Source organism: Muscardinus avellanarius (genome assembly GCF_963383645.1).
Source record: "Muscardinus avellanarius genome assembly, chromosome: 1".
Classification (NCBI taxonomy): domain Eukaryota; kingdom Metazoa; phylum Chordata; class Mammalia; order Rodentia; family Gliridae; genus Muscardinus; species Muscardinus avellanarius.
In genome coordinates this window covers 165396649-165423993 of record NC_137786.1, presented here as the reverse complement: position 1 = coordinate 165423993, position 27345 = coordinate 165396649, and the positions used below count along the sequence as shown (strand labels likewise).

General features: G+C 35.7%; 1 protein-coding gene across 3 annotated transcripts in view; it reads left to right on the top strand.

Moving 5' to 3' along the window:
* Positions 1-262: 262 nt before the first annotated feature.
* EED (embryonic ectoderm development) overlaps positions 263-27345 on the top strand; it is a gene marked incomplete at both ends in the record, with an annotated part of 35524 nt that continues 8441 nt past the window's right edge. The window contains 10 exons of one of the 3 annotated variants that reach the window (XM_080719734.1): positions 263-376; positions 4596-4748; positions 6772-6864; positions 11528-11593; positions 12675-12800; positions 13445-13526; positions 15868-15959; positions 19148-19281; positions 22406-22511; positions 24238-24312. In XM_080719734.1, coding sequence (XP_080575860.1) covers positions 263-376; positions 4596-4748; positions 6772-6864; positions 11528-11593; positions 12675-12800; positions 13445-13526; positions 15868-15959; positions 19148-19281; positions 22406-22511; positions 24238-24312 — 1041 coding nt within the window. The remainder of the gene's footprint in view (positions 377-4595; positions 4749-6771; positions 6865-11527; positions 11594-12674; positions 12801-13444; positions 13527-15867; positions 15960-19147; positions 19282-22405; positions 22512-24237; positions 24313-27345) is intronic. The other 2 variants (XM_080719735.1, XM_080719736.1) reach the window with 2 other exon arrangements.

Sequence of the window (27345 nt, the reverse complement as noted above, 5' to 3'; positions counted from 1 at the left end):
GACGGCAAGACGGGAGGAGGAAAAGGGAAGAAGCCAGGAAGCCGCGCAGGAGGGCGCGCGCGCGCGCCCCTTTTTCAGCAGTGTGGCGGGGTCGCACGCACGCCCGCCTCGGCGGCTGGGCGCGGTTTGCGACAGTGGGGGGAGCGGCGGCGGTGGCGGCGGCAGCGGCAGCTTTGCGGCAGGCTCCGGCCGGGCTTGCTTGACGGCGGTGTGGCGGAGGCCCCGCCCGAGGCGGCAGGAACCTGGAGGGAGGCGGAGGAATATGTCCGAGAGGGAAGTGTCGACAGCGCCGGCGGGAACAGACATGCCTGCGGCCAAGAAGCAGAAGCTGAGCAGCGACGAGAACAGCAACCCGGACCTCTCGGGAGACGAGAATGTGAGCGCGGCCCCTCGCGGTCGTGGGGCTCTCGAGTGGAAGTTTGGGGTTCTTTTAAAAGTGCGGCGCGGGGGCGGCGCCGTGGGGGAGGGAAGGTGTCACCGGCGCTGGGAAAACGCGGGCGGCGGGGGCGCGCGGCGGGGGCGCGCAGGGCGCGCAAACTTGGGGGAGGTGGGCTCCGCGGGACGGGCGGGGGTCCGCGCCCGGGCCGGCCGCTCTGCGCAGGGTGGGAAAGTGTTGGGCCCCCGGGGTTCCGGGGAGTTTGTGGGTCTGAGATTCAAGTCGTTTAAAAGGCGCGTTGGGGATGTTCTTGGCAAGCTGGAAGGAGGGGAGAGACGGTTCGAGATTCTTTTCCAGGAACACGGGGCGGCGTCACCCGGGGTCCCTGTGGAATCCCGAGTGGAAAGTGTTGAACTTCGGGCCAGGGTCTGGGCGGCCTATTAAGCTGGGTTTGCGCCTGCTCTTGTCCTGCTGGGATGGGATGCGCCCCAGCGTCTTTCAATTAGAGGAACCTAATTGAAAGGGTCGCTTCTGACTTGAGGGGAACCAAACCACTTCTAAGGATTGGGAAGGGCGGTTGTTTTTTTTTTTTTTTTGAAAGTTTTCCTTGAAGGCAACAGACCTGGAAGGCTCTAGGCAACTAGGGTAAAGACACATGTGTTTAGACAAAGGTTAAGTGGGGTGCGAGGATTAATTGGGATGTTATAAAGTGTTCGGTGGGGGGGGTACCTGCTCCATAGTAAGTACTATACTATTTTAAACAACCGTACTTATTTAGTGATCACATAATACAGGACTGTGGTTCTGGCTCTTTCACATGCTTAATAATCAGTCAGGATATAATGAAAATGTCAAGCTTATTTAAAATAAAGTCTAAAATAAAAAATAAAGTGAAAGCTTACTTTTTGCAGACCTCTAAGGGGAATGTGTTCTTTGGTGCCTTCTAAAAGCTATTCAGAACCAAATGATTGGAATAGCTTTTTGTTTTGTTTCTTTCAAATAGAGGATACAGACTTTTCACTTTTTTTGTGTTTGTGTGTGTACCTTAGATATTTTCATGAATCCTGTGGCGCCCTCTCAAAATAGCACTTTTGATATACAAAATAAAGAGTATATGAGGGCTCAAGCAACATCCTTTATAAGATTATAAAATATTTTGTAATTATTTTGGGACTAGAGGAAAAGCACTTGTCTAGCCTGCAGGAGGCTCTGAATTTGACCCCTACAACCCCAAAAGAGAAAAATAATTAGATGTGGTGGTATATGTATTTCTTTAATAACACATTAAGTAACAAGCTCTAGCAGTGGTTCTAAAAGTGCAGGCATATTTTTTAATATCTACAGGAATTATAATACAAGTTGGCATTCTTAATCTGAAAATCCAAAACCCTGATACATTTTTGAATGTCATATTGGCACTCAGAATGCTTAAATGTTTTGAATTCTGGAGCAGTTCAGATTTTTTTTATTAGGAATGCTCAACCAGTAAAGAATATGCAAATATTCCTCTCCCCCCCCTTTGAGGTAATAGGGATTGAACCAAGGGCTTTACTCATGGAGGCAAGCACTCTCCCACCTAGACTTATTTTGACATTTAAAGTTTGAATTGATATTTTGAAGTTTAGGAAACTTCAAAAACTCAAACACTTCTGGTTGCAAGCATTTCGGATAAGTGATATTAACCAGTATGACATAAAAATACTGATTTTCATTAGTGACAAAGTCATAATCACAGTAATATTGGCATGTGTGTCAATAACACATTTCCTCTGAGAGGAATCAAGATGGACACCAGTAGTAGAAAGTCCCTGCGTCCAATCCCCAGTACCACAAACAGAAAAAAAATAAGTTTTGGAAAAACTAATATGGGCAGTGTGGTTTTATTCTTGAGGGAAGAAGTAATGATGAAAGGCCACAAGCAGTGCATCCTATTATTGACAGTGTTTTGTGTGGCATCTTGATTGACAGCTCAGTTCTTAGAAAATAAAGAAGCTTAGTACAGAAATGATTAAGGGTTTTTAAAAAAATATTTCTCTAATGTTAGAAAATCTTTCAGAAAAAAGGCAAGTGAACATTGTTAAAAATAACTAACCAGACAAGTCAAAGCAGTACAGTTTTTTTGTGAAACAAAAAGGAATATAGAGATGAATTGCAAATGAGGAAAAAAACTTCCACTGAGCAAAAGAAAAGCATATTCAAACTTGTGATGACAAAATTTGCATGTCCAGTAGTAAGCTATAATTTAAAAAGTTGTAAAATAAGTTAAAGACAGTGAAGATTTCTATAATATAATTTGGAAGGGTATACGTAGTTTTTCATTGATACACTGAATTATTTTCTGCATTTGATTATAACTATATAAATACAACGGACAGGTGGGGAGAATAGGGAGAAATAGAAACTTATTTCAACCTAGGAACTCGACTTTAAGATTTTACATTTCCTATTTCCATAAAGACTAATTACATTTACATTAAATTGAGATTCAAATATTTGAGCACTTACTTTGTGCCACCTGTCTACCTTATTCTTCTTCTTTTTTTTTTTACAGTGGATAATCAGTATGTTTCAGAATAATTTTTTTAAGGGCATTTTATTTTGGAGCCTTTGAAGTTTTTGAAGTTTGAAAACTCCCAGGAAAAATGTAATATTGTATTCTTCAGTGAATTAATATATTTTATTATACTTTTGATGCTTCCATTAATTTTTAACCTCCTGTAATATAAAACAAGCCTTAGGAAACGATAATTTAGAAATAGGCCCTAAAGGCAATGTCTTGTAGACTGTGCTTTAACAGAAATGTTAATAGGCACTCCCTGAAAGGAAAAAAAATAAAAAGCTTTACCTGGAATGAATTTAGGAGCTACTACCCTAAATTCATAGATTTAAATAAAGCATTTTTCCAAAGAAGACATGGGAATTTATAACCAAAGGCAGTAGAGACATCCTCTTCTGAAATTAGACAGCTATTAATAATATCTTCTCAACTGGAGATAAGAAATAAATCAGAAGAATTTCCAGAGCTTCCTGCAGTCATTTCTGCACTCGGGAGGATTTTACTTTAACTATAAAGAGCCTAGATTTCTAACATATGAGTAGTATTACTATTTTAGGATTATTAAGCACATACAATTTTCAAATAGGACAGAATTTGTAGGACTTTTTGTTTTGTTTTTATTTTATTTTTTGTGTTACTGCAGATTGAATCCAGGCGCATTGTACCTCGGAACTGCATCTCTAGCCCTATTTTATTTTTATTTTGAAACAGGGTTTCTAGAGAGTTTCTTTACTTGCTGAGACTGTCCTTCAACCTGTGATCCTTCTGTCTGAGCCTCTGAAGTACTAGGATTACAGGCCTGTACCACCACACCTGGCTTGTACTTTTTAAACAATTTTAAACAATTCTGAATGGTTTCCTTTATAAATAAGCAGATTTCCTTTATAAAAATACAGGATTTTTTAAAACTAAAGTGGGAAGCATTAACACTCCTGCCTCAAATGGTCACCCACCCCCAACACTCCAAAATGAGCAGCAGTCAAATCATAAAGACCAGATATTATATAGATCAGTTAGATTTATTAGTCACAGTTTTGGGGTAGAATCCCAGAAATCCTTGCCAGCAAGAGAACAGTCAAGCTTTCTCAACATTTCCTTATGTAACAGTTTCTTCTGTAAAGAACTATAAAGATTAAATTATCCAGTATACTAAAGTAGCTAGCATAGGCCAGTGCCTTATTATTTGGGTTCAGTATTTCTTTCCCATTATCATTCTTTTTTTTTTTTTTTTTTTTTTTGCGGGTCTGGGGATGGAACCCAGGGGCATTTGACCTCCGAGCTACATCCCCTGCCCTATATTTTATTCCTTATTTTGAAACTAGGTCTGACTGAGTTGCAGAGGCCTCACTAAGTAGCTGAGGCTGTCCATGAACCGCGATCCTCCAGGTCTCAGCCTCCCGAATACTGGGATTGAATTCTGGGATTAAAGCGTGTGCCACCATGCCCGGCTCCCCATTTTCATTCTGATTAGTATTTTGTTTCCATATTTGCTGAAATGTAAAATGCCTATAAAACTTCTAATGTGTAATTAGATTACTTTCCATCCTCATTTGAAGGCAAAAATACATTTTCATTTGGTCAGTCAGCATCTTTCCAGTACAAAGTCATTTGTTACTACAGTATTTCTGTTTCATGTAATTTTTCCTAATTTACTGCCTACAGGATGATGCTGTCAGCATAGAAAGTGGTACAAACACTGAACGCCCTGATACACCTACAAATACACCAAATGCACCTGGAAGGAAAAGTTGGGGAAAAGGAAAATGGAAGTCAAAGAAATGCAAATATTCTTTCAAATGTGTCAACAGTCTTAAGGTATGTGTGGAAAGACAGATCCTTTGTGCTGAATTTCAGGCTTCAGAATTCTCAGTGTTTTATTCTTACTCACAATACTCTATCAGATTTAAAATTTTTTACAGTTTCGGTGTCTGTGATAGCTTTGTTTTACTTATTTATAAATATATTTTTGATAATTCAAACTGCATATCATAATCTATTCTACATTTAGCATTTTTGGATTTTTTGTTGGTTTTAATGTAATATTGAGAATTGTGGGCTGATTTTACTTTATAATGATTATTAATTCAAATAAAAGATTTTGGGAAATGTTAACTCTTTGTGTTCTGATAAAACTTAAAAATAGGACTCACTCTTTGCACCAGTTATTAAACAGAGATGAGTATCAGCATTAACTGAATCGGTACAAATTAAAACAGATGTCTTACTTTGCACTGTTTTTTTAAAATAACTTTTGTCCTTTGTATAATTTGTAATAGTTTTCAAAGAATAGGTGTGAGATTGTAAAAACTGAAGTATTCACTATTTGGGGAAAATGTGGGGTTAGGGCAATTTAAATGACTGCATTAGTAGCATTTTTATTTACTTTACAAAAAGGATTACTCCAGTTTATTTAGATCTTTTATATCTACTTCCTATTTTTATTTATTTATTTATTTATTTATTTATTTATTTATTTATTTATTTATTTATTTATTTGGTGGTACTGGGGTTCCTGGAAGCCCTTCTACCTCTGAGCTACACTCCCAGACCTATTTTTACATTTTTTTTTTTTAAATTTGGAAACAGGGTCTCCTAAGCCAGCGTGCGCGGCTGGCTTCGAACCTGTGCGATCCTCCTGTCTCTGCCTCCCAAGCACGGGTTACAAGCGTGCACCACCACGCCCAGCTACTTTCTATTTTTTATATTTGGGGATATTTTTCTGAAAAAAATATTTTCACTTACATATGTATGAAATAATGTAATGTCTTGGGAAAATCTAAGCTGTGGCTACATGACATTTTTCTGTCTGTATCAAAAATTAAGTGCTCAGTGTGTTAAATTCTACCCTGTAAAATGAGATAAATTAATCTCAGATATTAAAAGAAAGCAAAGTGTCTATACAGTGTCACATTAATATTTGTTTATTTGCCAGTGTTAGGTACTATATTGGGAAGATGTTTTTAATTGCCACTTAACTATTTCAAAAAACTAAAGCTGTGGCTTTTCAAATAAAATGAAAAACTTTAAAAGTAAAAATAGTGCCTTCATGTGAACTTTAAAGTTAGCATTAAATGCCAGGATATTTCTAGTAAAGTCCTAAAGCTGGAAAAAAAAAAAAAAACTTTGTAAACAAAAGTGAATAATTTTCTTGTGTTTTTTTCTTCCTTGTATGTCTGTGGAGGTATAGTCTATTTCCTCCCCTGAGTCTCCACTGTTCAAGTATTCTTGTTCACTATAAAACTTGGGATATTTTCCTTTGAAAACCCAAATTCAGGATTATTTAAAATCATCTCTACAAGACTAATAAAGCAATGGTTTCAATGGAGTCTGGTATGCGTCACTTTACAGGGGAAGAATTAAGTTTAATAAAATTTTATGAATGCCAAAGAAGCTGTACTACCTTTTCTTCAAGACCTTTTTCTACTCTTTTTTTAAGACCATTTGCTAGCTTCCTTTTCAGAAAAGTAATTAGGATTATTGTGTCTTCATGGCCCAAGAGGTTAAATAAATGCATATGCAAATTTTATTCAATGTATTGTGGTTTAGAAGAATATGATTGGGTTTAAGAAAATAAAAGGTAAAAGCAAAGTGTTTTCATATATAAGTAGTTGTTACCTATGCTGTGATGTCTTTGATATAAAAGTTTAGAATATGCCATAGGTTGAGATGTACAAATATAAAAGGGATCTTTTAATTTTATTGTTAAAAGTCATCTTAGGAATGATACACAAAATATTAGATTGCATTTGGGAGAAAATTAAAAAGGTAAAGGTAAGTTTACTGTCATTTTGGATTTTTAAGATATATTAAATTTTCTTATTTTGTGATTATTTTATAGGAAGATCATAACCAACCATTGTTTGGAGTTCAGTTTAACTGGCACAGTAAAGAAGGGGATCCGTTAGTCTTCGCAACTGTAGGAAGCAACCGAGTGAGTGTTACGAGGTTTATTTGGCATTTGGCTTGATTATTGGATCTGTTGTTAATATAATATTGAAATGGAATGAAGGAAGTTTTATGTAGCTGGTTTTACAGTGTGATAAGAATGAAGCTTTTAAAAAATTATCAAGTTAAGGCCGGGCGTGGTGGCACACGCTTGTAATCCCCATGCTTGGGAGGCAGAGACAGGAGGATCGCGCAGGTTCGAAGCCAGCCGCGCGCGCTGGCTTAGGAGACCCTGTTTCCAAATAAAAATGTAAAAATAGGTCTGGGAGTGTATCCCGGAGGTAGAAGGGCTTCCAGGAACCCCAGTACCACCAAAAAAAAAAAAAAATTATCAAGTTAAAGCCGGGCGTGGTGGTGCACATTTGTAATCCCTACACTTGGGAGGCTGAGACAGGAGGATCACACAGGTTCGAAGCCAGCCTCAGCAACTTAGTGAGACCCTGTTTCCAAATAAAATATAAAAATAGGTCTGGGAGTATAGCCCAGAGGTAGAAAGCCTCTGGGTTCCACCCCCAGTACCACAAAACAAATTATCAAGTTAAAACAAATATGTATGATTGGAAAATAAGTCTGTATTCTCAATTGTTCATCCAACAGATTTTATATTTTTCCATAAATATTTTGAGAGATTATAAAAGTGGCTTTCAGCCGGGCATGGTGGTGCACGTTTGTAATCCCAGTACTTTGGGAGAAGGATTACGCATGTTTGAAGCCAGCCTCAGCTACTTAGTGAGGCTCCCAGCAAGTTAGTGAGACCCTGTTTCCAAATAAAATATAAGAAATAGGCCTAGGAGTATAGCCCAGAGGTAGAAAGGGCCTGGGTTCCATCCCAGTGCTGCAAAAAATAAACAAATAAATAAAGGCTTTCTCTTTTACTTTTTTCCCCTTTTTTGGTGGTACTAGAAATTGGACCCAGTGCCTCAAGTATGCTAAGCAAATGCTATACCATAGATCTACATCCCCAGCCTCTTTTTTTTTTTTTTTTTTTTGGTGGTACTGGAGATTGAACCCATGGGTATTCTACCTCCAAGCTATACCCCCAGCCCTATTTTTTATTCTTCATTTTGAAACAGGGTCTCACTAAGTATCTGAGACTGGCTATGAACCTGTCTTAGCCTCTCAAGTAGGGGGATTACAAGCATGAGCCAACATGTTCTACTATTTTCTTTCCTTATTTTGAGATAGGCTAAGTTGCTCAGACTGGCCTCAGACTTGCTTTTTTTTTTTTTTTTTTTGTCTCCTGAATTGCTAGGATTACAGGCCCGGTCCACCATTCCTGGCTACTTTTTTCTTTTTTGTGATCTGTAATTGTTACTTATCATTTAACTAGGATAAGAAATCTATGATTTTTAAAAATAATATTGTCAGTGGCTCTATAAATAAAAGCATAAATCCAGTAAATTTGAGTAGTAATTTTGATAATGTTTTCATTATTTGCAATAGAATTTGCTATTGATTTATTGATTATGCTACGGATAGAACCTGGGGCCTTGAGTATGTTAGACAACCACTCTGCCATTGAGTTTGCCAGTAAGGAAGCCAAAAATATCCTGATCTGAAATTGGTGGAGAGAACCATGCTGGCACATTTTAACATAAACCATTACTTAATTTTTTACTTAAACAAGGGACTAACAGATTGCGAAGACTTACTTATTCATTCCATTTACTATTGATTGAATGGGGAACAGGAAAATTCCCTGGTGCTTTCCAGGGAGTCTTCATGTGTTTTTTTTTATAAAATTGCAGTCACCTCAGAAAATTTGTCCCTTTTAAAGTCTGTAATACACTAGTGGGACTTGAGTTGAACAGCTAGAAATAGGTTGATGTACTCATAAAAAGAAATATGGAAGAACTGGACGAATTGGGTAAAGGTTGTCAACAAAGTCACTTCTGCCCTTAAAGGGAAGAGGTGAAGTTGAGAGATTGTACTATTTGATTAAAATAAAATTTAATGTTTCTTTAGTAATTGTGCTAAAAAATTTTAGAGAAATAAAAAGTGTGGTTTTTAATGTATTCTATACTGTTTTTGAGACTTTTCTATTTATGTTGGTATTATTTCAGTCAGAATTAACTTGATAACAGTTTGATATTTTTTTTTTTATTTACTTATTTATTTTGCAGTCCTAGGGATGAAACCCAGGAGCATTCTACCTCTGAATTACACCCCCCAGCCCTATTTTTTTATTCTTTATTTTGAAACAACCTCTCATTAAGTAGCTGCTGTTCGCGAACCGTGTTCCTCCTGTCTTAGCCTCCCAAGTGCTGGGATTACAAGCCTACACCACCACACCCTGCTAGTTAATTTTTTCCCCCCCTGGTACTAGGGATGGAACCAGGGGCATTCTACCTCTGAGCATCACCCCAATACTATTTTTTATTCTTTATTTTGATACAGGGTCTCACCGAATTGGAAGGGCCTCACTAAGTAGCTGAGGCTATCCACAAACTGCGGTCCTCCTGACTCCGCCTCCCAAATGCTGGGATTACAAGCATGCACCACCACGCCCGGCTTAGTCAATATTTTTAAATGGCAGAGTTTTTCTAAGCTATTTTCTCTTTTTCTAATAGATTGAGAGTCATAGAAACAACATGTCATCCATTCTGGACTAAATCAGTCCTATACATGTTTTCTAAAAAGTAAAATTTGGCTTCAAGTAGCCGGGCGTGGTGGCGCACGCTTGTATGTAATCCCCGCGCTTGGGAGGCAGAGACAGGAGGATCGCGCAGGTTCGAAGCCAGCCACACGCACTGGCTTAGGAGACCCTGTTTCCAAATAAAAATGTAAAAATAGGTCTGGGAGTGTAGCCCGGAGGTGGAAGGGCTTCCAGGAACCCCAGTACCACACACACACACAAAAAAAATTGGCTTCAGGTAGTTTTTAACTAGGTACTCCTTTAAGGAAGTTTTAATTACATATAATACTCTTGTGCTTTTACTATTTGACAAAGTTTCTTAATTCTGGATATTTGAAAATTATCACTGAAATTGATAACAAGATGTGTGCTAGGTAGCCTAGTTGGAGTTGTTCAGTGCCCTAATTCTTTGAAAAATAACAATTCAGAAGAAAAGTGTTGCAGCTTCAAGAAAATATTGAGGCTTTTTTTGTTGTTGTTGTTGTAACTGGCAACATCACCTATTATTTAAATTTGAATCCACATTTAATACATCACTATAACCTGACGTTATAATATTTAACCAAATTGGCCATGATCGTTCTAGAATTGTTGTAATTTGTGCTCCCGTATATTATATAATTGTGCTTATTTTAGAGTTCTAAGCTAGGCAAAAGAATTCCTATTCTCACTTAAAATGACATTGAAGGATATTATATAGTTTATTGAGTTATAAAAAGTCCTGCTGTTAAGATTTCTTTAAAAGGAAGAACACAAAACAAAATTATCTTGTAAGACATACCTAATTAGAAACCATATAAGATATTTTTCAGAATATAAATCTATATTTTATGAATTTAACAGGCAGTGATAGATGGTAAATGGGATCTCCATAGCATTCTTATAGACTATAATTAAGTTTTTATAGTTTTTTGTTTAACTATAAGCTTTAAGATAAATGAAAATATTATAAGGTTTATACAACATTTATATTTTTAAATTTTAGAGTAAGACATGAGAAGGGTCACCATACATGGAAAAGTTAATATTTGATTAATTGTGTCCTAGGAAAAGCAATTTGTTGTTAGGCAAATTGTAGACGCTTTTATATTACTAATGATCTTTACCCAAAGACTTTTATTAAAAAAAGTTGACACAAGCTGGATGTGGTGGTGCAGGCTTGTAATCCCAGCATTCAGGAGGCAGAGGAGACCAGAGGATCTTGGTTTGCCGACAGCCTCAGCTACTTAGCGAGGCCCTTTGCAACTCAGTGAGACCCTGTTTCAAAAATATTAAAAACGACTAAAAAGTAAGGCTGGGGGTGTAGCTTGGAGGCACAATGCCCCAGGGTTCCCTCTATAGTACCACAAAGAAAGAAAAAAAGTTGACACAAAAAAGCATAAAAGTCACACATACTCATGGACTTTCAGGTGATATCTTAATTTTTTAAATGGGGATAAATATCTCTCTCTCAAGATGCTCCCCCCCCCACCCACCCCCCACCCAGTACTGGGGATGGAATCCAGGGGAGCTACCCCCAGCCCTTTTTTTTATTCTTTTTTTATTCTTTATTCTTGAACCAGGGTCTCGCTAAGTTGTGGAGGGTCTCGCTAAGTAGCTGAGGCTGTCCTCTGGTCTCGGCCTTCCAAATGCTGGGATTACAAGCATGTGCCACCATGCCCGGCTTGCTTATTGTTTTTATGATATCAAAGGCTTTTGTTGTAGACTTAGGTAAAGGTTAATAAACCACGGTTATCTTTGGGGGTTTCAACTTTATTCACTTTGAGGAGTTGGTGCAATTACTTGGATAAAAATTATTCATTTAAATGATTAGAATAGAAAATATAAAATATTTAATATACTATGGATATTAAATGAAACATTGTTAGGCTTTATAATGTCTCCTAAATTTCTCAGTTTGAAGGAGCTGTTTTAAAACAATAGCTGCTGTAATGTCTTTAAGATGAAATTGTGACTGCAATGCTTAAAACTCAGTGTTTCTATACTTGATGAAATTTATTTTTGTTTTCATTAGGTCACCCTATATGAATGTCATTCACAAGGAGAAATCCGGTTATTGCAATCTTATGTGGATGCTGATGTATCCTTTCCTGGGTTTTTAATATCTTTGGTGAAAGATAATTATTTTAAAAAATATACCAAATTTTTTTAAAATTTTCTAACTTTAGTCAGTGTTACTCCCATTGTTTCTGTCACCCAAGAAAATCCTCGTGTTTAGTTTTTCTGATTCCTAGAATCAGGAAAGGTGCTTATGGCCAGAGATAGGAGCCTTAGGAGTCCCATAACAGAAAATGTTTTCAGAGTCTAGCTAAAATTTGTTTGTTTGCCCTTGTTCAGAACTTTATAATTTTAATGTTGTTTAATGATGAACTTGGGTTCATCAGAAGCTGTGACTGGCAGTCATTCTTGATCAACAAAGCTTACATGGAAAAAATAAAAATGGAGCCGGTCGTGGTGGCGCACGCTTTTAATCCTAGCATTTGGGAAGCTGAGGTTCCATCCCCAGGCCTGCTAAATAAATAAATAAATAATAAATAAATAAATAAAATTTAAAAAGGGGGGGGATTTAGGAAATAAAATATTGCAAGCATGAGTTATTGAAGAAAAAGGAAATAATTAAAAGCAAAAGGATTGGACAGCAATAAAAGCTGGGTAATAAGATGTTTCTTCAATACATTTAAAAAAACCTACTAAATATGACAATTCAGTCTTTCTATATGATAGCGATAAAAGTGAACTATTGCTCTGTTGGGAAGATCTCACACAGTAAAAGTTGAGATGGAATATTTATTTTTATTTAGAGGGTCAGCAAAGTAGAGCCTGCAGGCTGGCCAACTGGTTTTGTAAATAAAGTTCCATTGGCACAGAGCCATGCCTACTGTTAACATTTTGTCTGTGACTATTTTGGCGCTACAACACAGTAATCATAGAGTTGAGTGATTGTGCAAACAGCTAAATAGTAAACACATTTGTGTGGAGGGATTGTGGTTTTGTTTGCCCATTTGGTATGGATTTTAGACCTAAAATAGCCATGGTATAAATTTGGTTTTATAAAGAAAAATTAGCATATATGTTAAAAACTTTAGTGGTTCCTTGTATTATAATATAATCATTAACATTTTTTCCAAAACATTACATTTCTTAACTGTGGCATCTCTTAGGCTGATGAAAATTTTTACACTTGTGCATGGACCTATGATAGCAATACAAGTCATCCTCTTCTGGCTGTAGCTGGATCTAGAGGCATAATAAGGATTATTAATCCCATAACAATGCAGTGTATAAAGGTGGGTTTTCTGGTTAAATTGTAGGTGCTTTTGAATATATATTACTGTGTTGAATTTAAAATTAATGAAACCTATAGCTAAAATTACTGATTAGATTTGTACTTTGCATATTGCTTTTTGTAGACAAGTTTTTTGACTCCTTTGTGACATTTGCATTATACAAACTAAAGAATAAGTGAGAATATATTACTATTTTCAGTGCATTCTTTTTAAAATATTTTTTCTTGCCTCAATTTGGGAATCTTTAAAAGAATAATGTTAAGTTTTTCATACCCAAACTTGAAGTTGTGAAGATTGAAGGACACCTTGTAATGAACTGTGGAATAAAAGGAAGCTAATACAAAGACAGATTTTACAAATCTCTTTAATTGTTTTTAACCCCAGGGACACATTACAATAACCTGAGGATCTGGTAAACACTACTCTTAGTTGAGTCTCTGCTAACCCAATCCATTCAGAACATTTACCTCTAAGTGGTACTTGAGCATCTTTTTCCTGTTCTTCAGTTTGTTTCGATTTTAATATGCAGTCAATGTTGAGAACCACTACTTAACGTTAAACTTTTTTCCATTTCCTTAAGATTAATGAAAAAGAATTTATTGATTTTGAGATATGAAACTTGTAATGTTTTAAATTGATTGTAGCACTATGTTGGCCATGGAAATGCTATCAATGAACTGAAATTCCACCCAAGAGATCCAAATCTTCTCCTCTCAGTAAGTAAAGGTAAGAGAAGCAAATGTGTTTTTTTTTCCCAGTTGTGTTTTTGGGAATAATTATTTTAAAGAGATAAATAGTTTTGTAAGGGTAAAAAAGCCAAAGAATTTTTTTTTAATAGTGAATTTGAGTAGCAAAATTTCAGGCTATTATTAGTGTACACAAACCAAAAATTAGAGAAAGGAATCATAATAATTGGTACTGAGAATGAAGTGTGTGACACCTTACTCATTTACCGTATTGCTTTGTGACAGCTCTAGAGCTTTATCTTCACCTGAATAATTATTTTGTTCATCAGTTTTAAATTATGTACATCAGTTTTATTTTTAAAGAAATCATAAAAGCATTTTACTACTTACTATCTAGTCATATTAATAAGTACCGCATATGAAAATCCATATTGCTTTTCTGTTTTAAAAGTTGTTTTATAAAGGGATACCTGTAGAATTCTTTAAAATGCCAATTTATCCAGCCTAAACTTTTTGAAACATTTCTTATGAAGAGAAAGATACTGCATTGCTCTTTCTATACTGCCATTATAAGTTTATTCTGGATTTAGACAGGCAATTTAATAATTTTTAATAATTTCTGAGCTTTTTGAAATGAGTTAGGTTGCTCGTATTTCTATATTCTATTCATTGCCTTTTCTTTTTACATTTCTACTTTATTTTAGTCAAATTTATTCTTTTCTTAGACTTGTCAAATCTTTAACCTCCCCTGCATTTAACTCAGATGATTAAGGATGTCCCTCAATTAAAAAGTCTTGAGCTGGGTTTGTATCTCAGTGGTAGAGCACTTGCCTACAATTTGTGAGGCCTTGTTTCCTATCCCCAGGATAAAAGGAAAAAAAAAACCCAAAACTTCCATAAGAAATGTTTTTGTTATTTTGCTGTAACTACTAAGATTTACATTTGAAAATGACCACTTGTAGGAACAGCTGATTACTTTTCCTCCTTGATAACAGTTCCTGGCCTCAGATATCCTGTACGAATGAGTAGGCCTTAATGCCTCACTTGTCTTGAATATTACTTTTAACACTGGTCTTCCCCTGTTGTGTCAGCAAGAGCATTTAAATAAAATTAAACCTTTTCAAAATGAATAGGAACCTTCAAGAATGTAAAAAGACAACTTACTAAGAGGAGAAAAATATTTACAAATCATTTATCTAATAAGGGACTTGTATCAAGAATGCATAACACACCAAGTAGGCATATCTCCAAAGAATATACAGAAATAGCTAATGAGCAGACAAAAAGTGTTTATTAATCATTAGAGAAATTCCTATCAAAACTACAACAAGATACCTCTACATACCTATTTATGGGGGCTATATAATTTAAAAAGCTGACAGTAAATGCTGATTGGGATGTGGAGAAATTGCAATCAGCCCCAGTATTGCTGGTGGAATGTAAATGTAGCCATTTTGAAATGCAGTCTGGCTGTTGCTCAAAATGTTAAACAGAGTCATAGAAGTATTTGTGTTTTGGAGTGCACTGGGGCTTTATGTATATATATATATATTTACACGCAAGATAAAATTATTTGTATATGCACAAACGTATACATGATTGGAATCAAGAAATCATTTTACAACTGTTAATTTCCACTATAGATGCAATATACTCTTGCCTGTAAGTCTCTAACATGACATTTATTTTGCTATACATTCTTGACTTTTAAAAATAGAATTGTGGCCGGGCGTGGTGGCGCACGCTTGTAATCCCCGCGCTTGGGAGGCGGAGACAGGAGGATCGCACAGGTTTGAAGCCAGTCGCGCTGGCTTACGAGACCCTGTTTCAAAATATAAAATCGGTCTGGGAGTGTAGCCCGGAGGTAGAAGGGCTTCCAGGAACCCCAGTACCACACACACACACAAAAATAGAATTGTGGTTATAGTTTAGTGGTAAAATGCTTCCCAATATGTACAAGACCCTGGGTTTGATTCCCAGCACTGTAAAAAAAGAAAAAGATTGTTCAAATTACAGATAAAAGGTTTTTAAAAGACTATCATACCATAACATTATATCATGTTGAATGTAGTTTTCTACCATATTTTGGCTGCTGTAAAAGTCTTACAAATCTGTTCAGTCTTCTTCAGTTTGTTTATGGAAATGTGGTGAAGGGAAAAGTGTCCTGTGGTATAATATAAAATTATTTATGTCAGATCCCTAAGTACTTATTTTCTCACCTCAAAAGCATGTCTCCGTTAAATTAATAAAATTATTTAAGGAGAAGTATTTGAGGTTAATAGGTTTAAAATATTCTTAAGAGAAAAATATTTCAGATTTAACTGGTTAATTCTACATGTGACATAAAAGCTCATCTTAAGTTTTTTGTATGTTTATACTAGATCATGCTTTACGATTATGGAATATCCAAACGGACACTCTGGTGGCAATATTTGGAGGTGTAGAAGGGCACAGAGATGAAGTTCTGAGTGCCGTAAGTTGAAAGCTGCAGGACTGTAACCTCTTGGGTTTTCATAGCTGAACAATCCCCAAGGAACTCATCACTTAATAGGAAATATATTGTTTCATACAGTTTACCAGCCAGTCATTTCATTTGCTTTTGACCTATAAGATTTTAGTGAAGGAATAGAGCAAAACTCTTTATTGACTATGTTTTTTAAAAGTCACACCTGTAATCCCAGTACTTGGAAGGCTGAGACAGGATGATTGCAGGTTTGCAGCCAGCCTCAGCTACTTAGCAGAGCAATCTGCAACTTAGACCCTATTTCAAAATAAAGAATAAAAAATAGGGCTGGGAGAGTGTAGCTCAGAGGTAGAATGCTCCTGGGTTCAATCCCCAGCACTAACATGAAAAATAGGGGGTGGGAGAGCTGGGGATGTAGCTCTGAAGTTGAATGCTCCTGGGTTCAGTCCACAGTGCAAAAAACAAAACAAAACAGAAAAACCCTGCCAGGCCAGGCATGGTGGCACACTCTTGTAATCCCAGTACTTGGGAAGCTGAGACAGGAGGATCTGGGTTCTTGGCCAGCCGCAGCTTCTTAGTAAGGACCTCTGCAACTTAGTAAGACCCTGATTCAAAATAAAGAATAAAAGATCAGGCTGGGGGTATAGCTCAGATGTAGAATGCCCCTGGGTTCAATCCCTAGCACCACCAAAGCAAACAAAACCCCTGCAGTTTCTATGCTAGTGTCTACATTCTCATGGGAAATTACTATGAACTTCTTTTTTTCTTCTTTTTTTCTTTTTTGTGGTACTAGGGATAGAACTCAGGGGCTTTCTACCTCTGGGCTACACTCCCAGACCTATTTTATATTTTATATTTGGAAACAGGGTCTCACTATGTTGCTGAGAGCCTCCATTACTAGGTAGCTGAGGCTGGCTTCGAACCTGTGCGATCCTCCTGTCTCAGCCTCCCAAGTACTGGGATTACAAGCATGCACCACCACACCCAGCTGAATTTTCTTTTTAATCTAAATTCACTAAGTTAATTTTTTTGTTTTGTTTTGTTTTTCAATCATTAAAGGAAAAACAGCCATTAGGAAACATTTTCCTTTCTTTTGAAGTAAGTTGGCTATTTTTTAGGAAGTGTTTTATTGTGCTCTCATTGAGGTCTAGTAACCTTTTCCCAAATCTTATCTTTCCTGGGTATGGCATTATACAAGATCAATAGTTGATTATGTTTAAAGATAAGCAAATACTATCTTTATAGTGATATAATTCATTGATCTATTGTAATAATGATAAAATTGTTTTTAGAGTTTTACATTGTTTTAGTTTATATACTACTTTATCATACTTGATTTCTTTAGTAATTTTAGTTTTTATTAAATTATTTAAAGGGGCATCATATTTTTAAATATGTGGCTTGTGTGGGGGAGGGTACTGGGGAATGACTGCAGGGGCTTTCTACCTCTGAGTTATATCCCCCAACCCTATTTTTTAATCTTTATTTTGGCAGAGGGTCTCACTAAGTTGCTGAGGCTGGCCTGAAACCTGTGATCATCTTGTCTCAGCCTTCCAAGTATTGAGATTACAGGTATGTGCCATCACACCCAGCCTAGTATATAACATTTTAATTGGAGGTACTAAAATACTGCTATAGTTGATTGAGGCTTATATGCCCTGTGAAAGCCATAGCTACCTTAGGGTATGGGGTCAACTTGAATTTTCTAGAAGTTGCAGTAGCATTCTGTATCTGGCTTTATAAGTGCATGAGAACCAAGTGTACTGTCCTTAATTAAATAGGACATTCACAGTAGGATGTATTGTTGTAATTGATGGTGAAGTCATTAGAAGTAGCAACAATTAGACTTGTGAATTCAATAAACACCAAACCTAAAGCTCTAGTAAAACAGTGATTAAGATTGGAAGCCAGGCGTGGTGGTTTACACTTGTATTCCCAAGCATTCTGGAGGCTGAGACAGGAGGATCATGGTTCATGGACAGCCTCAGCTACTTAGTGAGGCCCTCAGCAACTCAGTGAGACTTTGTTTCAAAATAAAGCATAAAAAATAAGGCTGCGGGTATAGCTCTGAGGTAAAATGCCCCTGAATTTCATCCCCAGTGCTGCTAAAAAAAAAAAAAAAAAAAAAAAGATTGGATTAAGACAAAATGTTCCGGTTAGTAAAGCAAGTATCCTCCTTCAATAGAATTCTTTGTTATTTCTCAAAGTGAAAGCAGGAGACAGAATTCTTGTGGTTCATGGACAGCCTTAGCTACTTAGTGAGGCCCTCAGCAACTCAGTGAGACTTTGTTTCAAAATAAAGCATAAAAAATAGGGCTGCGGGTGTAGCTCTGAGGTAAAATGCCCCTGAATTTCATCCCCAGTGCTGCTAAAAAAAAAAAAAAAAGATTGGATTAAGACAAAATGTTCCGGTTAGTAAAGCAAGTATCCTCCTTCAATAGAATTCTTTGTTATTTCTCAAAGTGAAAGCAGGAGACAGAATTCTTTGTAATACAGGAATTCATTGCCAGAAGGATAGAAATGAGCTTTTCATTAACCGATTGTGTGCCTTGTGCTAAATTAATAGTATTTTCAGGTCTTGGTGTCTACCTATGAAATATTAGGTTGTAATAGATGATCTGTTAGGGGCATATTAAAATTAGTAAAAAGCAAATTAAAAAGTTAAAATTTTCTATTTCCTTTCCAACTTTATTCATTTAAAAAGCAAACTCTAAAACCAATCTAACTTTGAAATATTTTGACTTACAAGGGAAAGTAAAATTTGAGCTGTTTAAGGACTCATGTAGGTTCACATTACAAATGTTAATTTAGTTTTCTTGACTGGAATTGGACAAGAAAAGTAGTATAACTCTCCAGTTTTTTATGTCAAATAATTATTTTACCTCAGAATTCTATTTACCTTTGAAACTAAGCAAAAGACAAATATAAAATTGAATAGATAAAACTAAATTTAAGTAATTTACTTTTTTTCTTTCATATTATGAAAGTTCATATACTCTAGTGATAAATCAATTAAAACCTTGAATCTTATAAGTAGTAAACCTTGACTTATGGCCTACATAGATGAAACCCAAAATGTAGTTAGCATTGTGGTTTGAAATAGTTTTCACTATATTGAACATCAGGTGATATTTGGATAAATATAATTTGGGAATTTAATTTATATACTTAATTTAAACTTTACTTTTTACATATAGGATTATGATCTTTTGGGTGAAAAAATAATGTCCTGTGGCATGGATCACTCTCTTAAACTTTGGAGGATTAATTCAAAGAGAATGATGAATGCAATTAAGGAATCTTATGATTATAACCCAAATAAAACCAACAGGTAACACTTAATATGCTTTGTTGTGCTGTTGAATAGATGTGGTTTTTCTTGGAATTGTTAAATAAAACTCCATACTAAGTTTAGAAGTTCTTTTAGGAACTTTAAGTTCTAATTTTACCTCCTATAAAATTTACCTTTTTTAGCCAGGCATGGTGGCGCACGCTTGTAATCCCTGCACTTGGGAGGCTTAGACAAGAGGAACGCACAGGTTCGAAGCCAGCCTCAGCTACTTATGAGGCTCTCAGCAACTTAGTGACACCCTGTTTCCAAATAAAATATTTAAAAAAATTAGGTCTAGGAGTATAGCCCGAAGGAAGAAAGCCTCTGGGTTCTACCCCTAGTACCTTAAAAAAAAAAAAAAGCTGTAATCCTCCATGCTTGGGAGGCGGAGACCGGAGGATACCGCAGGTTCGAACCTTGTTTTCAAATAAAAATATAAAATAGGTCTGGGAGTGTAGCCCGGAGAAGGGTTCCATCCCCAGTACCACCAAAAAGAAAAGAAAGAAAATTTACCTCTTTTAAATGGAAGCCTTTTATTTTGAATGTTTATGCTTCAGTTTTCATAATCCCTTTTGAATTATGTTTTCATCTCAATTTAGCACATTTTACTTATTTTTATTTAGGCAAATATCTGCTTGACTTCTTAAATTTATAAGTATTTAACAATTTCAATAGAATGGAATGAAAAGTAAAAGCCATATTAGTAAATTCTAATTCAAGAATAATATAATTATTTTAAAAAGGGATTTTAGCTCTAATTCATGATATTATAATGCTTTCTTTAAATAAAGCTACCTTCAATAATTAGAGAAAATTCAAATTCAGGAGTCTTGTGCCATGGTACTATGGTGTGGAGGATTTTGCAACTTATCCTATGTTTTTGAAATGTTTCAATTGTTTTTAAATGCTTCAGTTCTTAATCTAGTAACTGTCTTTTTTTAAATCAAGCATTCATTCAGACTTTCACTATAAGTATTATATGACTATCTATGATAACTTTGTATTTTTATTGAAGCAAAGAACCAAAGTTTATGTTCTAATTTTCAAGCCAGATTATTTTCACTATAAGTATTATATGACTATGTATGATAACTTTGTATTTTTATTGAATCAAAGAACTAGAGTTTATGTTCTAATTTTCAAGCCAGATTATTAATAAATTCGTAAGCATCAGTAAATAATTGAATGCATTCATTAACATCAGTTGTCTTCCAAGAATTAATACAATTTTAAGATTTCTACTTTAGCTGGGCGTGTGTGCACGCTTGTAATTCCAGCATTTAGGAGGCTGAGACAAGAGGATCATGGTTCCTGGACAGCCTCAGCTACTTAGGGTCTTTGCAACTCAGTGAGACTGTTTCAAAGTAAAGAATGCAAAATAGGGCTGGGAGTGTGGCTCAGAGGTAGAATACCCCTGGTTCCACCCCCAGTACCACAAAACAAAAACAAAAACTGCCTTAAAACAGAAGAGGCAACTGGGTGTGGTGGCACATTCCTATCATTTCAGTACTTGGGCTGAAACTGGAAGATTGCAGGTTTAAGGACATCCTCAGCAACACCCTGTTTCCAAATAAAAAATTAAAAAATAGGGCTAGCGCTGGGGCTGAGTGTAAAACATCTCTGGTTCAATCTCCAGTACCACACACAGACACACACAAACACACCCATAAGGGGCTAATACAATATTGAATTTCTATTTTTAAGTTTGTAGAAATTGATATTGAGTTATGCAGGTCTCCTTGAGAGGGATTAAACTGTAAGATGACATTATGTACTGGCTTAAAAGCCTTTAATGTAATTATAACAGTTTTAAAAATCTTATCAAATCATAAATAACATTTGCATCCTTTTTTTTCTTTTCTTGGGGGGGTCTGGGGATGGAACCCAAGGGCATTTGACCTCTGAGCTACACCCCCTGCCCTATTTTTTATTCTTTATTTGAAACCGGGTCTCGCTGATTTACAAAGGGCCTCACTAAGTAGCTGAGGCTGTCTGCGAACTGCGATCCTGTGATCCTCAGGTCTGGTCTCAGCCTCAGGAATGCTGGGATTACAAGAGTCCACCACCAAGCCTGGCTCATTTGCATGTTTTAACAAAAGATCCTAGAATTTGAATTGGAAAGATTATTCTAGACAACGTAGTCTAGCATGCCTTTTCTATAAGAGGGTAAGTGTTAAGAGAACTTGTGAATTGACTCAGTTAATTCATAGCATATACTCCTACGGTTACTTATGTATAAAAACTGAATCACGGGGCTTGGTGTGCAGCTGAGTGATAGAGTGCTTGCCAGGCATGTGTAAGGCTCTCAAGGGCACCAAAGGGGGAACAACACCCCACAAAAAACTCACTTCCTTCCCAGATCAGAAATATTAGGTATATTCTTAATTCACTAACTTCAGAGTTGGTAAGAGTTTATTTTGTTCATTGATTTCTTATATCTTTAAAGAAAAAAATGGAACCACATTTTAGTTTCTTAAATACAGAAATGTGTTTAGTAAATGTCTTATTAGGAAATGTCTTTCTGTCAAATCACAGCAAGGCATCATTTTCAGAAATTACTGCTCAAGGCAAGACTCTCATCTAAACTTAGTGGACTTTGGAATGATGTTTCATGGCTCCTAGAAAGATGACTGTCTTTTGATATATTCTAGGCATATTAACTTTCATAGATTATTAATACTGAATTTGAAAAAAAAATTGAGTAGGTAGTTGATTATGTTTCTGAAAGGAATTTTCACCCCTGCATTCAGGTCTCTGATAGCCAGGATTGAAGTGATTAATTTTAGGCTATAGGTACTAAAAGGAAGCTGTAGCTTTTACAGATATTATAGTATTAAAATTGAATTTAAAAGGTGATAATGGAAGAAAATAAAAAATGGAGATGTTAGCTTTTAATAAACATATGTAAGTATTCATTTTTCTAGAAACAATCATGTTTTGGTTTTCAGAGTTTTATAAATCAGGCTAAGCATGTAGCTCAGTGACAGACACTTGCCTACTATGCACAAAGCCCTGGTTTTTATCTCTAGCACCACGAAAATGTTTTATAAATTCAAATATGAGAAATAGTGTTATTCTACTATATTTTTTCTTTTAACTTTTTACATTTCCATTCTTCCTCTAGGCCATTTATTTCCCAGAAAATCCACTTTCCTGACTTTTCCACCAGAGATATACATAGGAATTATGTTGATTGTGTGCGGTGGTTAGGCGATTTGATACTTTCCAAGGTATGGAAAAACTGTAGTTAAGGTGTACTTCCATGGTGCATGTATACCTACATGCAGGCCTGTATGCATGTTGGAACTCTGCAGAAAGCAGGTTTCTAAATGTAGTTTGTTAAAATGAGTAACAGATGATAAATTGTCTTTTTAAAGTTTCATGTTTTGATAAATTTGGAAACTATTTTAGTAGTAAAACATCCTAAGGAAATATAGTTCTTTATGGTCCAATAAGAGAAGTTTAGCTCAGAAGGCAATATTTATGTCCTTATACTCTGTGATGTTGCGAAATAACTGATAACTAAATCCAACAGGGGTTTATGTTTTTGTTTTGTTTTTTATATGTTTGTGTCTATTTCAACTAAATTTTATTTACAAAAACAGGTAGCTGGAGTTACTTGGCTCATAGGCTGTAGTTGCCCACCCTGCCTCTAACATATTGATAGATGTAGGTATACAGTCATCCCTCTTTATTTGTGGGTTCAACATCCTTGGATTCAGCCAAACATTGATTGAAAATATTTGAAAACAAATTGTATCTGTATTGAAGGTGTGCCGTTATTTCCTAAGCAATACAGTATAGCAACTGTTTACATAGAATTTACATTGTGTTCGATATTAATTAATCTAAGATAATTTAAAGTATATGGGAAGCCGGGCGTGGTGGTGCACGCTTGTAATCCCTGCACTTGGGAGGCAGAGACAGGAGGATCACGCAGGTTTGAAGCCAGCCATGCTGGCTTAAGAGACCCTGTTTCCAAAAATAAAAAATAGGTCTGGGAGTGTACCCCAGAGGTAGAAGGGCTTCCAGGAACCCCAGTACCACCAAAAAATTTTTTAATTAATTAATTAATTAAAGTATATGGGAAGATGTGTATAAGTATTATGCAAATATTGTACCGTTTTATGTAAAGTACTTGAGCATCCATGGATTTTGTTATCTGTGGAGGTACTGGAACCCATCTCTCACAGATACTGGGGGATAAATATATCTTTAAACTGGCAATTTAGAGAAGTTATTTGTGATCGTATCAACATTTGGGATTATCAAATTTGTAGAAATTGCTATCTGGTTTCATTCTTTGTGTGGATTTCAGGGCACTCTACATTTTCTTAGAGTAGAACCTAATTTATTATTTTTCTTTTCTATATGGGTTTAGTTTTACTCTTTTTTTCTCTCTCCCCTCCCCTAAACTTTTGATCTTTAGATAATTGGACTCAGAGGAAGTTTCAAAGATAGTGCAGGAAACATCCAGTATGACCAATACCCAATATAACCCACCGATTATATTTACATGACTATAATACAATAACAGATTCAGAAATTAACATTGATATAATGTGTGTGTTTAGATCCTTTTTATTTCATCACATCAATTTTGTTATTTCAAGGATATTGCTGTAGATTGGAACCTTTGAAGATCCCACCCCCACTCAGTACAATGTCCTGGAGATCCATCCAAGTTGTTGCCTGTATTAAGGAGTTCTCCTGTTTTATTGCTAAGTAGCATTCCATGCTGTGATGGCTGTCCCATTGCAGTTTATTTAACCTTCTGTTATAGGTTATTTTGGTTGTTTCCAGTGTTGGGCTATTACAAATAAAGCTGCTAATGAACAGTTTTGTACAGGATTTTGTGGACTTTTCATGTCTCTGGGATAAATGCCTAGGAGGGCAATTGCTGGGTCATGGTAAAGTTTGTTTAGTTTTTAAAGAAACTGCCAAACTATTTTCCAGAGTGGCCGTGCCATTTTACATTCTCACCAGCAATGTATGAGAGATCCCGTGTCTCCGAATCTTCGCCAGCATTTGGTATTGTCATTATTTTTTATTTTAGCTGTTCCGATAGGTGTGTAGTGATACCTCATCGTGGTCTTAATTTGCATTCCCTGATGGCTAGTGATGTCGAACATCTTTTTCATGTGCTTTTTTACCATCCATATATCCTTTTTGGTGATGTCTCTTTGTATCTTTTGCTCATTTTCTAATTGGATTGGTTTTTGTTCTGTTTTGTTTTGCATTTACTGTTGAGTTTTGAGAGTTCTGTTACATTCTAAATATGAATCATATGTCAGATACGTAGTTTTCAAATATTTTCTTCCAGTCTGTAGCTTGTCTTTTCATCCTCTTTTAACAGGGTCAGTCTTTTACAGAGAAAATGTCTTTAATTTTTATAAAATCCAGTTTGTTGATTTTTTAAATATGTTGTGGATAGTGCTTTAAATGTTGTATGGACTAAGTCTTCACTTAGTCTTAGACCTTAAAGATTTTCTCCTGTCTTTTCTTGTAAAGTTTTGTATTACTATGTTTTACATTAAATGTGCGATCCACTTTGAGTTAATTTCTGTATTAAGGTATGAGGCATAGGAAGATATTTGCATGTCGTCAAAAATTATTTGGCCATACTTTTATTAGGCTGTTTTTGGTTTTTCGCTTCTAATCTATTGATCTTGAGTCTATCTCAGTGTCAGCACTGCATAATTGAACTTCATTATTGTAGCTCAATAGTAAGTCTTGGACCTGGATAGATTGATTTCTACTACCTTTTTTTTTTCAGAGTTGATTTTAGTTATTCTAGTTCCTTTGCACTTTTTATATGTTTAAAATAATTTGCTAGGAGGGAGAGTGTGTGTATTTATTTATTTTTTGGTGGTACTGGGAGTGGAACCGAGAGGCTTTCTACCTTTGGGCTATACTCCCAGACCTATTTTATATTTTATTTGGAAACAGGGTCTCACTAAATTGCTGAGAGCCTCACTAAGTAGCTGAGGCTGGCTTTGAACCTGTGTGATCCTCCTGTCTCAGCCTCCCAAGCACGTGTTAGATTTATTTCTAATTTTTTTTAAGCTATTATAGTGTTGTGTTTTTTTTTTTTTTTGTGGGTCAGGGGATGGAACCCCCCCACCCCAGGGGCATTTGACCTCGGAGCTACATCCCCTACCCTATTTTTTATTCTTTATTTTGAAACAGGGTCTCACTAGAGAACCTCAGTATGTAGCTGAGGCTGTCTGCAAATCTCGATCCTCCAATCTCAGCCTCCCAAATGCTGGGATTACAGGCGTGGGCCACCACACCCATCGTCTTTTAATGTGGTGTTGGGGATTGAACCCAGTAATATTCTGCCTCTGAGCTGTGCCCCTAGCCCTTTTTTTTTTTTTTCTTTGTATGTTTATTTTCTTAAACAGATTCTCACTAGGTTTCTGAGGCTGGTCATGAACCCATGATCCTTCTGTCTCAGCCTCCATAGTGCTGTGATGACAGGTGTGCGCCACCATGCCCAGTTTTGTTGTATCTTTGATTGCCATTTCCATGTGTTCATCACTAATATATAGAAATACAGTTGTTTGTATATTCCTGTTAAATACTGCAACCTACATAAAGTGCTTATTCCAGAAGAACTTTATTTTTGTTGTTGCTTTTAATTGTGATTTCCTATGGAGACCCTAATCTCATCTGTCTTGAGTTTTACTTCTTTCTTTTTGATCTCTATGCCTTTTATTTCTTTTCTTTTTCTTATTGCATTGGCAAATTGTCAGGTCTATGTTGAACAACTGTGTAACAGTAGACATTTTGAATTTACACTCTTACATTTAAGTGTAATTATGTTATTACTACTTTTTGTAGGTAGTCAAGTTGAGAATTGTCTGCTCTTCCTAATTTTTGAAGCTTTTTTTAGTGAATGGGTATTTTGTCAAATTCCTTTTTCTTCGTCAGTTGAAAAAAATCATGTATTTTAATATTCTCTAGCCTGTTAATATACTGGATTATATTGGTTGGTTTTTGAATATCAATTCAGCCTTGTATACCTGGAATGAGCCTTACTTGATCATACTGTATAATTTCTTTTGTATGCTATGGAATTCCTTTTGTTAATATCAAGATTTTTATGGCCAGTTCATGAAGTATGATATTGGTCTGAAGTTTTCTTTTTGGTATTGTTTTTATCTGGTTTGGGTATCAGTAATACCAGTTATATAAAATGAATTGGCAGTGTTTTGTCTTCTGTTTTCAAGAAGAGGTTATATGGAGCTGGTGTTAATTTTTTAAATGGTTGGTTAAATTTACCTGGCCTATAAATTTTTAAGGAGAATTTTTAAAATTATAAATTCAATTTTCTTAATATTTATTGCACTACTTAAATTATGTCATATTGGGTAAGTCATTGTAATTTGTGCTATTTGAAGAATTGATCCATTTTACATATATGATAAAATTTATGTGGACAGAATTGTTTGTGGTATTCCTTTTTGATACCTTTTGGATCTCTCCTGATTAAAAAAAATTTCAGTTTCATTCTTGAAATTGGTAGCTTTTCTTTTCTTTTCTTTTTTTTTTGTCAATCTTGGCTAGAGGTTTGTCGGTTTGGTTGCTCTTTTAAAGAACTAGCTTTTATAGTTTTGTTGGTTTTTCTGTTTTTAATTTTATTTGTATCTTTTATTTTACATGAATTTATTTTGCACAGTTTTCACAGGTTCCTTAAGAGGGAAACTATTGAAATCAGTTCATTTAAACTTTTTGAGAATTTTGTTTATAATATTTTAGATCTGTTTCATAGGAGGTTGAAAGATGTTTCATAAATGAAAATTAGGTACTGTTGGTCACTGGCAATGTTAAATTCTGTGTCCTTGTTGACTTTCCGTGTACTGTTTTGTCAATTATTGAGACAATGGTTAAATCTCCAACTATATAAGTGTTTTTTCTTTATTCTGACAGTTTTCTTATATGCTTTTGCAGCTGTGGAGTTGCGTAGCATATGCATTTAGTTTTGCTATGTCTTGGTGGTTTGGCACTTTTGTCATAGTAATTATTTTTCAACCTTTTATTTACCTATTTATTTGTGGTACT